A 17,132-nucleotide genomic window follows, 5' to 3' on the forward strand; every position below is an offset into this window, starting at 1 on the left:
TGGAACCACGTGAATGCCCGTGTGCACATACATCCACACACACAACATAGCCAGATGTCAAAAAAGGGGCAAGTGCTACTCAGTGAGGCAGAAAATAATAAACCAAAGCTTTAGAGAAATATTCAGAAATATTACCAAATGCACTTCGTAGACCTGTTTACGTGAAATGGATATTCTCAAAACCACACTCAGAAGGTCACCTTACAGAGGGAGCATTTCCTGTCTCAGGATGAAAAGTCCCAGGAATTCAGAGGGAAATATTTTTACAGTCATTATTCCAAGCTCAGAGTCAGATACACTTAGCATCACGTGGCAAACCATGTTAGTGGCAGTCTACACGGCATTGGGACTGACGGGGCCTCTTTTAAGTAGGTGGAACGGGTCAGGACAGGTCCCGAGAGTTCAGTCAGGGGAGGAGAGGAACCTGGCCAGCATCATGGAGAAGCTGTTTGTGTTGGTCTTTGCTCTCACCCTGCTGGTCTTCTCCTCAGGTAGGTTCTCTCTCGAAGGACATGGCCTGTTTTTGCACGGACGTGATCATATATAGTATATATTAATAATTTGATATGCTTTCTTTTTGTAAAAGCAAGCTTCTCGAATTCCTATTATTCAGAAGGGGAGTAAATTACTTTCTTTGAAAAGACTTAAGATGTGTTTGAGTACTATTTTCAGAAATACTGGCAAGCCTTGAATTACATCTTCTTCTGAGATTCATATACAATCACGGAAAGCTTGATGTACTTTTATTATGCTAACTAATATCTTTTAATGTTTGCGTGAGGGCCCCCCCTCCCCATTAATCATTTTGCAATCATACTTTCTGAGTGGGATGTGTGAAGAACGGATTTAACACGGTCTTCTTGTCACAGACAAGATTGGGAAAGAATATGTTTTTTAAAGCCGTAGTCGGGGCTGGAGAGCTCAGTTGGCAGAGTGCTTGCTTGGCATGTGGAGAAGCCCTGAGTTTAGTGCCCATGTTAATAGGGCACCGTGGCAAACAACTGTAATTCAGTTCAAGGTCATTTCAACTAGACGTTTGAGTTCAAGGGCAGCAAGGCAAAAGGTCTTCTCTCAAAACAAATAAAAATGAGCCAAAATAAATGGCAACAACAACAACAACAAAAAACTATACATTACATCAATGCCCGCTGTAAATAAATGGACCATTGCAAGAAGTAAGTAGATTTTTAAGTCATGAAGCTTTCACTTTAAGTTAACCCTAGTAGAAACAATTTAAAATTTTCGAGTCCTCAGAAATGCCCCATCCTTTGGGACAGATTCCTCTTTGGGTTTCACCACGATTGAACTTGCAAGTTCTCCTGGAGCACTGAGACGGAGTGTAGGCTCCTGGGCCTGGGGAGCCCACAAGTCTCTTCCTGATTCTTTTCAGAGGCCTCCCCGATTGTGACAGAAAAGCAAGCCAAGCAGCTCCTGAGGTCCCGGCGACAGGACAGGCCCAGCAAACCTGGATTCCCTGACGAGCCCATGCGGGTGAGTGCTTGGCTCTGGCAATAGCGTAGCACACACTGCCTTCTGAATGGGCGTCTATTCTGGGATTAACTGAGTGCTGCTCACTGGAAGGACTGTGAGATGGGGGTTGTAGTAAGACTAAGACGTGTGTGCCCTTCACCCCTGGGGACACTGGCTCTCCTCACCGACTGTGGACACCGTACTGAAAACAGAAACAGCAGGGTCTACAGGTATGTGGTGTGTGTGCCCGGCATCCCGAGGGGCTGCTCAGCATCTCCCTCCTCTGCTCTGTTTGCTCAGCAGCTGCTCCTTTTGGCTGATACCAACCCGCTGTCTGCCTCTTGGACCCCAGGCAGACTGCACTAGCATCCTCCGCCGGCAGCGGTCACCTTGGGTGGAATCTTGGTACCAGCTGCCTCTGGTCGATGCCTTTGCTCTCAGCTCTGCTCTGGGGGTTATGGCTTCTACTTGCCTAGTCTTTCTGAACCAAGGCACCTGGGGTAGCCAATATTGGCTTTTAGCTTAACAGGACCTAGCATTGATTTCAAGACAAGCCTCTGGGTATGTCTGAGAGTTTCAAGATGGGTGACCCCATCCTAAATGTAGGCAGCAACATTCTATGGATTGGGTCTTAGACTGCATTCAAAAAGAGAGAGAAAGCTGGGCGGTAGCTTTCATTTTTTTTTAAAAAGTAATATTCTTTTATTTATTTTTATTTTTAAAGATTTATTTATTTATTATGTATACAGTATTCTGCCTTCATGTATGCCTGCAGTCCCGAAGAGAGCAAGAGATCTCATCATAGATGGTTGTGAGGCACCATGTAGCTGCTGAGAATTGAACTCAGGACCTCTGGAAGAGCAGCTAGTGGTCTTAACCACTGAGCCATCTCTCCAGCCCATTCTTTTATTTTTTTGAAATTGTAATATAATTACATCGTTCCCCACTTCCTTCTCCTCTCACCAACCCCTCATGTAATCCCCCTTCTCTCTCTCAAATTCATTGCCTCCTTTAATTTAATTGATTTACACACACACACACACACACACACCACTCCTAAATACATAAATACAACCCTTCCTCTCTCTCATCCTCCCTCCATCCCTCCCTCCCTTCCTCCTTCCTTGTTTTTTGAGACAGGGTTTCTCTGGCTCTCCTGGAAGTCACTTTGTAGACTGGTCTGGCCTTGACCTCACAGAGATCCTCCAGCCTCTGCCTCCTCAGTGCTGAGATTAGAGGTGCGCGCCACCAATGCCAGGCTCAAGTTGCATCTTATCACAGCGAGGAAAGTAATTGTATAGCCCCCTTCCCTGCCTTTATTTTGGGTGTTTAGTGCCTTCTGTGAGACCCTGCCAGGCTGGTCCAGCTCCTGTTTGGGGGTCTAATTCGACTGTTCTGACATTCATGGTATTTCTCCCTCATCCAGGTGAAGGTTTATCACAATGTACCAGCCCTGGGTGTCTGGAGGTTATTGTCTGGTGGTGTTTCTGTGGTCCTGGTTGGTCTCTTTCCTGGACCCCTCAACTGGCTATCAGCTCAGCCTCTCTGTCAGATTCTTATGTGAGGTCCACAGGAACCTGGAACCACATTTGCCTTCTCTTACTGTGGACCCAGTGCGCATATTTGATATTTAAAAGACTTTCATTGGTCTGGGAATGTAACTCAGTGGTAGAATGCTCACCTGGAATGCACAAGGCCCTAGATTTGATCTCCAGCATTAAAAGAAAAAAAAAAATTGATGGTAAATACTACTGGCTCAGGTCAGGCTAGATTCGAATCTTTCCGTTCACTTTGTGCCTTCTCTCATTCTTCCTTTGTTTTACATTTACTTATTGAGTGGTGTGTACATTCGTGTGGAGGCCGGAGGACCACCTGTGGGAGATGGGTCTCTCCTTCTGTCGTGTGGGGCCCAGGGACTGAACTCAGGTTGTCAGGGTTGGCAGCAAGCATCTTTATCCCCTGAGCCCTCTAGCTAGCCCAATCCCTATTTCCTTTCTAACTGCGTGTAGGGGAGGTTCCCTTACTTTGCTCTCCTCCATTTCTCTCAACTTTTATCCTGTACCGAGACTGAATCTGGGGCCTTGAGTAAGTAGGGCAAACAAGCATTCTACCCTCACTCCAGTCTTTGAGGGTTTTCTCTGCCAGCACCTGCACCTGGCTGTCTTGAGCTCCGTGGGGCAACGCCTGGGCCCTTCCTGAAGAACTCTGTCGGCCTCTCCCTGCAGGTGTTTGGACCGTTGAAGCTGTTTCCTGCCTCCTGCAACTGTGCTGCTCTTGGCTCTGAACTCTGCCTTGTATGGTCCTCTCCTGGTTTAGACACAAACTTCTGAGTGTATTCCTTTGCTGACACTGTGCCTACTTCTGGCTCGAGGCCATCGCTGGATCTGAAGGTGGAGGATGGTGGCCCTGTGCTTACCAGCATTCTTGGGGTGTCAGCAAGGTCCCACCTTTGGTCAGGCAGGGTCAGGAGCTTCACAGAGAGTGGACATCTTCCAAGGGAAGGGCCCTTGGCTTCTGAAGAGTCACGCTTCCTTCTCTCTTCCTCTTCCTCCCCTCCTCTCTCTTTTTCTCTTTCATTGAGGCAGGGTATTTCAATATAGCCTTGGATGGTTGGCCTTGAACTCACAGAGATCCACCTGCCTCTGCCTCCTGAGTGTTGGGATTAAAGTGTGCACCACGTCTGGCCTACACACGTGTGTTTCGAAAAAGGCTTTGAAAAATAACATGTGTTAGACTGTCTGAACTCCTTCCTCCATATTCCTCTTTGGGCCTTGCCTTGGGCTACCTGGAATGGTGCCAGTGGAAGGCTGCCTCAGGGTCAGGCAGGACATCTCCTGGCCATCACTGCAACCTGGTTGAGTTTTGGGTTGCACACATTGTGGAACCATCTAGGAATTTTAAGCAGGGAGAACTGATAAATCAGGCCCACTCCACAGGAACCATTCAGAGGCTCATTTAGACCTCCAGACCCTACTGTCCATTGGAAACAGGCAGTGACATCGTTGGACATGTATTCCATCTCCTTGTCATGGTACCTGGAAGATGGACAGGTGGACTTTGGCAAATGAATCTAGTTGACAGCTGTTGGGGAAAAGCATGTGCCCATGGAAACCAAGCCTGGTGACCCACGTGCTTGCTGTCATCGGAAGTAACTGAGAAGTTGACTATTGGGGTGATTTTATTTTGCTTCTCACTAAGTGACTAGATGGCAGAAAACTGGTTTAGAGAAGAAAGAAGCCACGGCAGAGGGCACGGAGTGGTGCTTTGGGGGAGTGTTAATTCAAAATGAAAACACACACAGAAACTTACAGTCGCTTCTCACGAACTGTGGCGTGGCATTTGTCCAGAGAAAGGAACATGGCTGATGCCCAAGGGAGGTAGTCCCTGGAATTCCCTGCCCAGCTGGGTTTGCAGTTGGTTTTGCTGCATGCGTTTTATCTTCTGCAGCCCCCAGCCACACGCAGCCGTCTGTGTTAGTGGTTTCCCGGAAGGAATGATGACTGGCAGGGGGTACACCGTGGGGACAATCATGGATGTCAGGAGACTCTTGAAGCTGCTGTGGTAGTGTAACTGGCTCTGACGATCATTTATAATTAACTTGGCTCCACAGAGATTTTTGGAGAGTAGGGTCTGAACCCCCTGGGAATGGGATGGGAGCTCCCCAAAGGCTGGCATTCATTTTGGGATGTGCTGTTCGGTGACAGGTAGAGTTGACTGAGTTGTCATAGTGATTCTTTTGTGTCAGAGGACTTGTAGGTCGAAGGAAGCCTCAGCACGCACAAAGAGGCCAAGACCAGCCAGATAACCCAAGCTAGTTTGGAGACAACTGCGTGATGGTGGGGCTATAGGAAGAGAAGGCAGAACGGAAAGCCGTCTGAAGCTGAAATGTCCCCACAGGCTCAGGTTTTGAAGATCTGTTCTTAGGTTGGCACTGGGGCCTGGCTGGTGGAAGTGGGTCAGGAGAGTACACCTTTGAGATTGTACCTGACCCCTGGTTATTGTCTTACTCTCTCTGTTCCTCAGTTCACCATGATGTGAACACACACTCCGGCTGCCTTGAACTGAGCTCTACCATTGTTTAACCTTGATGGGTTAAATAAACTCTCTAAAATCATGAGTCAAGACAAATCTTTCCTAAGTATTTTTAAAAATGTTTATATAGCTGGGCAGTGGTAGTACATGCCTTTAATCCCAGGACTCAGGAGGCAGAGGCAGGCGGGTCTCTGAGTTTGAGGTCAGCCTGGTCTACAGAGAGAGTTCCAAGACAGCCAGGGCTGTTAAACAGAGAAACCCTGTCTTGAAAACCAAAACCAAAACCACAAAAAGATTTCACACCACACACACACACACACTCACATATACTATATATAACTATCTAGGGCTTAGAGAGATGGCTCAGAGGTTAAGATCCCTGACTGTTCTTTCAAAGGTCCTGAGTTCAGTTCCCACCAACCACATGGTGGCTCACAACCATCTGTAATGAGATCTGGTGCCTTCTTCTAGCCTGCAGGTGTACATGCAGACAGAATGCTGTATACATAATAAAAAATAAAGAAAAAAAACTATCCTATCTATCTATCTATCTATCTATCTATCTATCTATCTATCTGAAAGATGTTTTTTCTGAGACAGGATTTCTCTGTGTAGCCCTGACTGTCTCGGAACTCACTTCGTAGACCAGGCTGGCCTTGAACTAAGAGACTTTCTTGCCTCTGCCTCCTGAGTGCTGGGATTAAAGGCGTGTGCCACCACTGCCAGGCTTATTTATACTTTCCATGGTTTATATTTTCATCTATCTGTGTGGGGATTATGTGCGTGTGAACGCAGGTGCCCAAAGAGGTGAGAGGTGACAAAGTCCCTTGGAGCTGGAGTAACAGGTGGTTGAGAGCCACCTGGCATGGGTGTTAGGAACGGAACTCTGGAAGAACAGTCGGTGCTCCTAACCACTGAGCTGTGTCTCCAGCCTGACTCCTCTTCTTCTATGTTGTTTTCTGTCAGGTATTGAGGTCGCAGTGGTGTGAAAGTCACCAAGGCAAAAATGATTCTGGGCTCCCCCTGGAAGAGCCCCTCGCCTGTGAGAGTGCTGGCCTCCATCTGCAGGGCTGGGCCTCAAGTCTCGCTGCTCAGTGTGGTCCCTAGAAAGTTGCTCAGGCTTCATCTGAGCTCCTCAGACAGGCAGAACGTAGGCACATCCCTTAAGCGTGGCCCCTGTCTGTGCAATGGTCAGCCACCCTGGACACCTTCAAGTTAGGAAGTGTTGCCCTGCAGAAGGCCACGCTTTCATCTCTGCTCCCCAGGAGGAAAGGGGCGATTAGGTTAGAGGACAACTCTGTGGAGCTGACTCTCTTTCCCACCTCTCTGTGAGTTCCAGGGATCCGACTCTGGTCTCCAAGCTTCTGTGGCAAGCTCCTCTCCCCGCTGAGGTGCCCTGGTCATCAGTTTCCTGTACTCTTGACAAAACTTTAAATAAAAATTTGCACGCACATCTCTTAAAATGGAGAGGAAGTTTGGAAGGCAAACTTGGCCTGCCCATATTTGTATGGGTGCCACGTGCATCTGTATGTGGGGCAAAAACGATGATGTTTCTGAGCAATGAGATTTGGAGCAAAATTTTACTGTCACCTCCGTCCTCTACGCAGTTGCTGTGTTTCCATTTCTTAGGGCTGCCGTAATGGACTGTGCTATCTAGAACAGAAGCACTTTATTATCCTACAGTTCAAAGAGGCTGGGATTTGAGTCAAGTATTGGAAGAGTTAGCGCCTTCTGGAAGCAGTGAAGAACCGTGTCCCTCCACTGCCTCCTGGTGGTGACTGGTGGTCCTTACCGTTTCTTAACCCATGACTGCCTTACTCCAACCTGCTTGGCTGTTACACGCGGGGCGATACAGCATCTCCATTTTCTCCTTTTCCAGGTTGGAATATTCTAATTCTGTTTCTGGTGACTGTGTTAAAACACCCTGAGAAATGTAACTTAGGGGAGAAAGGGTTTATCTGAGCTCTCAGTTCTGGATAGGACCCACCTGAATCCTGTATGATGTCATCTTCAGTTGGTAACGTTGATGAAGATCCAATTTCCAAGACAAAGGGCCCCCTTCGTATGTCATAGGTAGACATGAGTTTAGAGGGCCTGCTATTTAAACAGCCATTAAAAAATGATGCTATGTATGATTTCCACAAGGTCATGGAGCTCATGCTGGGCAGCAGTTAACTTGTCTGTGCCTCTCTGCTCACTGCGGACCCGCTGCCATAGCTCGGCCAAACCGTCTAAACTCCCTGAGTCTCAGAGTTCATGGCTAGGAAATGAGGAACCGATAACTGCCTATTCGGCTCGCTGTGAGGCTGAAATGGGAGAACGTGTGTGAGTGCTCAGCCTAGTGATACCTACGGGTGATTATTAACAACAACAACAAAAAAGCCCAGGAAATAATCCTTGGAGCCTTGGAGGTGGCCGGTTTTATGTCACACAAACTATAGAGTCATCAGAGAGGAGGGAGCCTCAGTTGGAGAAATGCCTCCACAAGACTAGGTCATAGGCAAGTGTGGAGGGCATTTTCTTAGTGATTGATGGGGGGCGGGGGAAGCCCCAGCCTATTACAGGCTGGGCCATCCCTGGGCTAGTGGTCCAGAGTTCTTTAAGTCAGCAGGCTGAACAAAGCCATCAGGAGCAAGCCAGTAAGCAGCAGCTCTCTATGGCCTCCACATCAGCCCCTGCTTCCAGGTTTTTGCCCTTCCTCTTTTCAGTGACGACCCATGATACAGAATGGGTGAGATCAACCCTTTCCTCCCCAGTTGCTTTGGGTCAAACTGTGTTCCATCACAGCAGCGGTGACCCTGACTAAGACAGCCTTCTGCCTCCTTTCTGCTTATAGAAAGAAAGGCAGCATGCTCCCTGGCCTGGGGACATCCTAGCCCCAAGCTATCCCTGGGTTTCCTGCCACCTCCAGGGTAACTGATGTTCAATCACCCAGAACTTCTCATTCCTTTTCAAACCTCGGCAACTTCTCATAAGCGTCTCCATCTGCCAGCAAGGTCCTCATCCCTCAGCTCCCCCGGGCAGCCTCCTCTTCCTTCTGAATGTCACAGTGCTTCCTTCTCTCTTCCCTATCTGCTCTCCCAGCGCACTTACCCTTCCTTATTTGCACTTTTGCTTTCTCAAGCTTCTGCGACTCATGCTCACCCCGAGTCTACAAATACAGAATGGGGAATTAAATGGGGAATTCTAGCGAGGAACAATGCCTAGGATTAAAATTGTGTACCATTCCGGGGAGGGTGATGCCATCTTGTGCTGTCTTGCTTCATCTCGCCTGGGGTGGGAAGGTCTAGTGTGCCTGCACTCTGTATGAGACACCTGTCAGTCACTTAGCTTCTTTGGTGGTTTGGATGGGAGTGTCCCCCACAGGCCGTGTATTTACACACTTAGTACCCGGCTGATGAGTTGCTTGGAAGGATTAAGAAGTGTGGTCCCATTGGATTAAGTGTGTTTTTGTTGGAGGAGGTAGGTCACTGGGGGTGGCCTTTGATGTTTCAGAAGCCCAACCCAGGCCTACTATCTCTGCCTGCTACCTAGGGATCAGGGTATAAAGCTCTCAGCTACTGCTCCAGTGCTACGTCTGCCTGTTTCCTACCAACGCTCTGAAACTGTAAGCAAGCCCCCAGTTAAATGGTTTCTTTTCTAAGAGTTGCCTTGGTCACGGAGTCTCTTCATAGCAACCACAGTGACTAGGACAGTCCTGTGTCCATCACTAAGTCCGTTGCAGAGTTGTTGTGTTTCTCTTCCAGTCAGCTTCATGTACACACAGCCTCTGCCCTTCACCTCACTGCATCCCACCCCAGAAGCATTGCGTCATCTCAAGTCCTCACAGGAAGAAGGGAAGTACAGTTCAATAAGCTGTTTGTGTGTGTGTGTGTGTGTGTGTGTGTGTGTGTGCATTTGTGCTTTTATGTGTGGAGGTAGGAGGTTAACCTTGAGTATCATTTTTCAGGAGTTGCCTACCTCTATCTACCTTGTATTTTAAGGCAGGGTCTCTCATGGGCCTAGAGCTCCCCAAGCAGGATAGACAGGCTGCTCACTGGGATTAAAAGTGTACACCATAATGACTGTTTTTTAAAAATTGTTCTTATTGAACTATACAGTTTTCTTCACTCCCCTCCCTTTCTCTCCCCTCCTTCTAGCCTCTCCCATGACTCCCAGATTCCCAGTTTACTCAGGAGATCTTGTCTTTTTCTCCTTCCTATAGAGATGCGTGTATGTCTCTCTTAGGGTCCTCTTTGTTATCTAGTTTCTCTGGGGTTGTGGCCTGTAGGCTGGTTTTTTCTTTACTTTATGTCTATAAGCCACTTACGAATGAGTACATATTATATTTGTCTTTCTGGGTCTGTGTTACCTCACACAATTTTTTTTTCTAGATCCATCCATTTGCTTACAAATTTCAAGATGTCATTATTTTTTACTCCATTGTGTAAATGTGCCACATTTTCCTTATCTATTCTTTGGTTGAGGGGCATCTAGGTTGCTTCCAGGTTCTTGCTATTACGAATAATGCTGCTATGAACATAGTTGAGCACATGCCTTTGTGGTATGATTGAGCATCCTTTGGGTATATACCCCAAAGTGGTATTGCTGGGTCTTGAGGTAGATTGTTTCCTAATTTTCTGAGAAATTGCCATATTGATTTCCAAAGCATATGCCTGTTTTTTTTTTAATGTAGTTTTCAGGGATTGAACTCAAGATCTCATGCTTGCAAGGCAAGTACGTTATTAACTGTCTGGTCAGTCATATTTCTTTGTCATTATCGTGGATAATTTCAGTATCCCTCTCCCTACCCAGACCCAGCCTCCCCTGAGACAGGTTCTGTTCTGTGGGGGACGGGACAAGCACTTTACTGATTGAATTACCTCTCCATCTCTGTAGCATAACATTTGGGTTATTCTATTTTATAATTAATTATTGTCATTGGTTTTTTACTTGACCTAGTTTGTAAATTAAACTTCATCATAGGCCTGTGTGTGTGTTTGTAGGAAAACAAAACAAAACAAAACCATAGTATGTGGCAGGCAGCTCAGTTCACAGGTTGCTTTTTCAGGCATCCACGAGGCGGAGGGGGGGGGCTGAGAAGGGATCTCCGGTGGGTAGAGAGTCTCTGCTGTGGATAGGCAGACAGATGCCCTACGCATCTTCTAAGCAATGTTGTATGTTGTATAAACACACCGTTGGAGTGGGTTCCTAGGAAAAGGCCCATAGAGAGACAATGGGTTGACTCCCAGCCCTGCCATCTCCCTGGAGATGGAAGGTGGTGCTTTGGCAAACCTTACATTTAATGCTTACATTTTTTATTTATTGAAAAGATTCAGTTTTTAGTTATGCATTTGTGTGCTTGTCTATGTGTGGGTATGCACACATATGCATACAGGTGGAGTCCAGAAGAGGGAGTTGGATTCCCTAAAGCAGTAGCTACAGGCAGTTGAGAGCTGCCCAGTAGGAGCTTGGGGAATCGAACATGGGGTCCTTTGCATGGACCGTGTGTGTTTTTGACCACCAAACCATTTCTCCAGTCCCCAGTTTTGATATTTTTATGTCTCTCCGATTAGATGGTTGTTGTAAATGGTTTTAGGAGATGGACAGTTTGTCTCACTTCTGGGTCTCCAGCACCAAACCGATGATTGGCATTTACTAAGTACTAGTTTTGTCTCCGTGCTTCCTGGGATGGGTGGGTGGGGGTGTGTGTGGACTCAGCAGGATAGAACTCTACTGTAGAACCTGGAGTTTATTCAAGGAGATCTCCTCTCTTACCTCATTTAAACTTGTTAGTCCTCTCTTAATCTTTCCAAATTTTAGGGAAGAATATGTTTACCCCATTGTCCAGGAGAATGATGCAAACTCTTCAAGAAAGATGACATTCAGGCTTCAGGGATGTCTTCTGTGATCCTGTTCATGAGCACTCCTGTATCTGGGGATTTGCCTTTCTAGGAAGCTGGGCCACTTTGGCTTGTGTTCCTTCCAGGCGAGTTCTTCCAGGGTGCGGATAAATCAAGCTAGCATGATGCTAAGTGTCCTTTGTAAACACGCTTTCATGTTTATCCCTGCGAGAAATGTCCTAGGGACCGCATCAGGCTTTCGTTCCCATGGTCTCAAAGACGGTTCAGAATTACCGAGCTGTCTGTTGCGCTCAGCACACGTTGGCTTTCCTGGGGCACAGAGCCTTTGGGGCTCTGGGGCACTTAACTTCTGAGCCATCCTTTAGCTTGTGCGATTACCTTGCTTTGACTAATGAGCGAAAGAATTCTTCCAAATGTCCACGGATCTGCAATCCTGCTCAAATGTCATAGGGAAGGATGGTGACATCTTGGAAAAAAGTTCCTGCTTTGATGGGTTTTGCTGTGTCATGCTTGGGTCAGGTCAGGTTCCGCTGGATATTTCGTTGTCATGCGAGTCCGGCGAGGGTCTATTCTCAGTTTCCATTCCCACTACTGGGAAATGATTCACTTAAATCATTACAATGGGCATTTGACACGGAACACAAATACCAGTTTTTGTTTTTGTTTAATTTCTTCCCTCCCCAGAGAAGAGAATCTAAAGCAATGAAAACCTGTTTTCCATCTCCCTCCGCTTTCCCAGTCCAGGAACATTTGAGATGCTCATTAACGCCGGGCCATTTCGGACTCGGCCAGTGCAATTGTTGAATTTGTGGTTTCTAGCAGATCTGTAGCTTGGCTTTTCATCTTTGACTAATGGCTGCTTTCAGGCCTTTGTGGCATATTCATTTCCCTAACATTTAAAATAAATACTCAAGTGTCATGGAAACCGGGGCTGGCTTTTTTTTTTTCTCGTTCTCAGTGACTTTTCTTCGGGGATGACTTCAGCCGCTGTGAAACAGATACTGACTTTTGCTTCTATGTACACTTGGCTGTTACAGCAAGAGAATCGACACAGATGGGGGGGGGGACCTTCCACCGAGGACATAGTAGGACCAGAAGCAATCTTGTCATGTACTCATTTGTAGATCTCTTCAGGGAGCTGCACTGAGGCCCTACTGTGCACCAGGCACTAAGGCACACACACTCAGTGTACTGTGGCTGTTGCCATAAAGAACAGACCAATGGAAATCCCTACCTGGCTTGAGTAGCATGTGTCCTAGTCCCTAGCTATCTATTCAGGAGGCCTAAGACAGAGAATCACCGTAGCCCAGGGTTGGTTTCTGAGGCGCTGTCTCTTTATGTAGCCCTCTCTCTACTTAGACATGATTTTATAGACTTGTTTTTTTTTTTATTTTACCCACAGGAATATTTTGATTGCAAGTATGTCCGTGCGCCATGTGAGGGCTGTACCCCCAGAGGCCGGAGTTTGGATCTGCATATGAAAGAGAACACGTGGTGTTTGTCTTTCTGAGCCTGGGTTACTGCACTCAGTGTAATTTTTTCCAGGGCCAAAAAAGCAGCAGTTGCGACTAAGTAGGCGGCAAGGCTTTACCTGGCTGTGTGTTTTAGGCCCTCGTCAAGGGTGGCGTTAACCTTCCCTCTTTCCCTACAACACTTCTTTTCTTTTCTGCTAAGCCCAGGCTGGCCTGAGATTCATTATGCTGCCTGGGCTGGCCTTGTATGGATGGCAGTCTTCTTGCCTCAGCCTGTCGTGTGCTGGGATTACAGCTACATAGCTACTACACCACATCTGGCTTTCTGTGAGTATGTGTGCACATGTACGGTGTATGTGTATGCATGCTTTCCTGTGCAGCTGTCCATGTATAGACGTGTGCACATGTATGGTGTTTTGTGTATGCATGTTTTCCCGTGCAGGTGTCCATGTATAGACGTGTGCACATGTATGGTGTTTTGTGTATGCATGTTTTCCCGTGCAGGTGTCCATGTATAGACGTGTGCACATGTACGGTGTATGTGAATGCATGCTTTCCCGTGCAGCTGTCCATGTGTAGACGTGTGCACATGTATGGTATTTGTGTATGCATGTTTTCCCATGCAGGTGTCCATGTATAGATGTGTGCACATGTATGGTGTTTGTGTATGCATGTTTTCCCATGCAGGTGTCCATGTATAGATGTATGCATGTGTATTGTGTTTGTGTATGCATGTTTTCCTGTGCAAGTGTACAGGTACAGTAGAGTAGATGTGTGTACATGAATGGTGTATGTGTATGCATGTTTTTCTGTGCAGGTGTGCAGGTACAGCTGTGTGCACAGGCAGGCGGAAGTCAGAGGTTCTCAATTGCTCTTCACCTTGGATTTTTTTTTTTTTTTGAGACAGGACCTCTCACTGTCTCCACTCCAGAACTCATTTACTCTGAGAGACTGGCTGCCCAGCAAGCCCTGGGCTCCTTCTGTCTGCCTCATCAGTGCTGGATTTATAGGCACGTGTCACTACCCCCATTTCTGCTTCCTGTGGGGTCTGGGGATCTGAACTCAGGCCCTAATCTTGTATGACAAGTGCTTTACCAACTGTACTCTTTCCCAGCCCCACCCCCTCTTTTAAACTGTTAATGAATGTATTTAGTACTGGCTATAGAGTTCCCAGAGGACATTCTCAAAACAGAAACATCTTAAAGTTTAAGCTGGGCCCTCTGTTAAAGGCTTTTCAATGCTCCAGGAAGGTTCATGTACTTTAAAGATATTTTTGAGCTGGATGGTGGTGGTGCACGCCTATAATTCCAGCACTTGGAAGGCAGAGGCAGGTGGATCTCTGTGAGTTTGAGGCCATTCTGGTCTACAGAGCTAGTTCCAGGAGCCTCTCATTGCTGTGGGTTTGTCTCTTCAGGAGTATGTGCACCACCTGATGGCCCTGGAGCACCGCGCCGAGGAGCTGTTTCTGGAACACTGGCTGAATCCCCACTGCAAGCCTCATTGCGACAGGGACCTGGTCCACCCTGTGTAAGGAACTGGAGCCGGCTTGGTATGTTTCCAGCCTTTTGTTGGGGAGAATGACAATGGGAAATATGTTCATGGTGGGGAGTCTTCCTGGAGGAGTGTGCTCAGGGGCCAGGTGTCACTGCCTGTTGTTTAAAGGGTGGCAAGGGAGCCATGCAAGAAGGAAAGCAGGGGAGCCTACTGGTCACTGAGAGATCCCAGATGGGGTGATGATGGTACCCTATTTGCCATCCAAGAAATATCTGTATATGACATGCATGCAGTTCCTACAATGGCCAGAAGAGGGCATCAGATCCTCTGGGACTGGAGTTACAGCCAGTAGTGAGCCACCATGAGGGTGCTAGGAATTGAACCTGAGTTCTCTAGCAGAGCAGGTCTTAACTGCTGAGTTATCTCTCTCTGCAGCTCCCTCTCCCCAGTTTGGATGGACTGGAGCTTGCTGTATCCATCAGGCTAAACTTCAACTCAAAGAAATCTTACAGCCTTTGTCTTCTGAGTGCTAAAATTGAAGGCATGCACCACTGTGCTTAGCCCTCTCTAGGCTTTTACAGACCAAGCAGGACAGGGCATAACCGGGTGGTTGGTTATGTGTGGTCACGAGCAATCTCCGCACCTTTGCCGATGAGTATTCTGTGTGACTGTAATGGCACTGGGATGTCCCTTCAGAATGTCACACTGGAGTTTGTCCAGTTCTGTCATGGACTGTCTTATTACCCTGACGTCATCAATGGCCTGTCTCAAAAAAACCAAACCAAACCAAACCAAACAAACAAAAAACCAGGAGTGCTTGCTGCTCTTCTAGAGAGCTTGACTTCATTCCCAGCACTCACGCCTGGCAGCTCACAGCCATCTATACAACTCCAGCTCCAGGAAAGTCTGACGCCCTCTTCTGGCTTCCTGGAACACTGCATCCATACACATATATGCACACACAGACGCACATGCACCTAAATAAATAAAATAAATCTTTCAAAATTGGTGCACACAGAAGGAATTTTTAGGAAATAACAGCTGTTATTTCTCCTCTTTCTCCTCCTTCACCACCTCCACCCCCACCATTCCCACCCCACCCCCACCACCTCCACCCACCCCACACACCCCCATTCTAAAATTATTTCCTCCTTTCTTCTCCAGCAGGTTTCTAGGCAGTGATCCGGAGGCTGCTGGGACAGAGAGAAGCTCGTCTTCCATTTGATCTGGAACTGCAGAAATGAGGCCATTTGACCTCAGGAACTTGCGGCCCTTTGTGGGAAGGCCAGAAGTGGCCTTCAGAGGGAATGACAAATATATATTCTGCTCCGTTTTACTAACCTGCCCACATCGTGAAAACTAACAGCTTGAATCACAGGGCCCTGAGAGCCCTCCTACCAGTTTGCAAGTAGGCGGAGCCCCAGTCCTCCGGAGAGGGATGGAGCTGGGGGCTGCGGAACAGGCCTGGGGCGGGGTTGTCTGCACCGTGGGCTCTTTTGCTCAGACTGGGGAAGTGCATCACCAAGAGCTGCTGAGTTTCGGGTTCTCTGCTTTTTCATTTCTCTGCTGCACTAATAAAGGCTGGCGTCTAATCTTCCTGTGTGACTCTTTTCCCACTAGGGGAGTACTGGGGATTTCCTGCCATATTCACCTTTGTAAGCCCAGTTCCAAATAGTGCGCCACTATTTTTTAAAGGCTTATTTAATCTTAGTTTATATGTGTGAGTGTTTGACTGCATGTATGTATGTTCACCATGTGCTGGGGTGTTGGGAGCTGTGAACCCCCAGATCCTGAATTTCTTGTAAACAACTTGTTTTTCCCTGATCTGAAAACTAGCAGCTTGAATCACAGGGCTCCTGAGAGAGCCTACAGCTGCTCTGAGCACGAGACCCTCAGGAGTTCCTGATGGCAGGGGAATGGCTTCTGGTGCGTTTGGCTGGGGCGTGGCTATCCCCATATAAGCTGGACACAATAAAGGGGGCATTCTTTGGGCATTCTGGCATCAAGGATGACCCGTGTCCCTGTCTGTGAGTCTTTGTGCGTCTCAATCTCCAGCCCCCTTGCCTGGTTCACGAACAGTATGGTGGCGCACAGAGTGCAGATGGGCGTGGTCCACCACACTGGGGGAGACCAGAAAGAGGACATTGATCTCCTGGAACTACTAGAGAGCTGTGAGTCACTATATGTGTGCGTGTGTGTGAGGGTCTCTCGCCATACCTGCAGCCCACTGATGATCTAGTCTGGTTGACCATGGACCCTGTAAGTCTCTGCCTTCCAGGGCTGGGATTACAGGTGCATGCTGCATGCCAGACTTCTTCTGCATGGCTGCTGGGAATCTGAACTCAGGTCCTCATAGTTCTGCAACAAGGGATTAACCCATTGAGCCATCTGCCCTGCATCCGAAGGCCGATTTATTTATCTATTTATAATCTATCTATCTACTTATTTATTTATAATCTATTTATTTGTTTAACATACATGCCATGCTGTGAGCCTGGAAGTCAGAGGACAGTTGTCAAGAGTTTTCTCTATTGAGGCGTCTTTTTAGGTCTCTTGTAACCACTTTAGAACCCAGAGCCCAGAGGGGTTTCACACATTCACATGTTGTGCACCCAGCACCACTGTCCAGTTCCAGCCGTCTCATCACCCTGAGCGAGACCCTCTGTCCCTTAAGCTGTCATTCTGTTTTTAATTCTTTCCCGTCTTCAGTAACACCTATCTGCTTGTTACGTATGAAATGGCCTATTCCGGATATTTCAGATACATTGAGTCCTAAATGTTTTTGTCTCTGATTTCTTATACATTGCATATGATTTCAAGG

At 47.4% G+C, this 17,132-nt stretch overlaps 1 protein-coding gene and 1 pseudogene across 1 annotated transcript; one reads left to right on the plus strand and one right to left on the minus strand.

Annotated features, from left to right (window-relative positions):
• Positions 1–409: 409 nt before the first annotated feature.
• On the plus strand, positions 410–16,036 carry CUNH17orf67 (chromosome unknown C17orf67 homolog). Its single transcript, XM_050156788.1, has 4 exons — positions 410–491; positions 1,391–1,491; positions 14,232–14,366; positions 15,476–16,036. Exons 1-3 carry the CDS (start codon positions 437–439, stop codon positions 14,346–14,348), a joined length of 273 nt encoding a protein of 90 aa, XP_050012745.1. The 5' UTR covers positions 410–436; the 3' UTR covers positions 14,349–14,366; positions 15,476–16,036.
• Positions 12,895–12,999, minus strand: LOC126510585 (uncharacterized; annotated as a pseudogene).
• Positions 16,037–17,132: the final 1,096 nt, after the last annotated feature.

The sequence above is a fragment of the Alexandromys fortis genome, unplaced genomic scaffold (assembly GCF_014885135.2).
Source record: "Alexandromys fortis isolate MF-2015 unplaced genomic scaffold, M_Fortis_MF-2015_v1.1 scaffold_31, whole genome shotgun sequence".
Classification (NCBI taxonomy): Eukaryota; Metazoa; Chordata; class Mammalia; order Rodentia; family Cricetidae; genus Alexandromys; species Alexandromys fortis.

Bases quoted from the DNA above. Each gene is read 5' to 3' on its own strand.
- CUNH17orf67 (XM_050156788.1), top strand. From the start codon at position 437: ATGGAGAAGCTGTTTGTGTTGGTCTTTGCTCTCACCCTGCTGGTCTTC. The intron at 492-1,390 runs GTAGGTTCTCTC...GATTCTTTTCAG, and splicing joins CCTGCTGGTCTTCTCCTCAG to AGGCCTCCCCGATTGTGACA. The intron at 1,492-14,231 runs GTGAGTGCTTGG...TTGTCTCTTCAG, and splicing joins TCCCTGACGAGCCCATGCGG to GAGTATGTGCACCACCTGAT.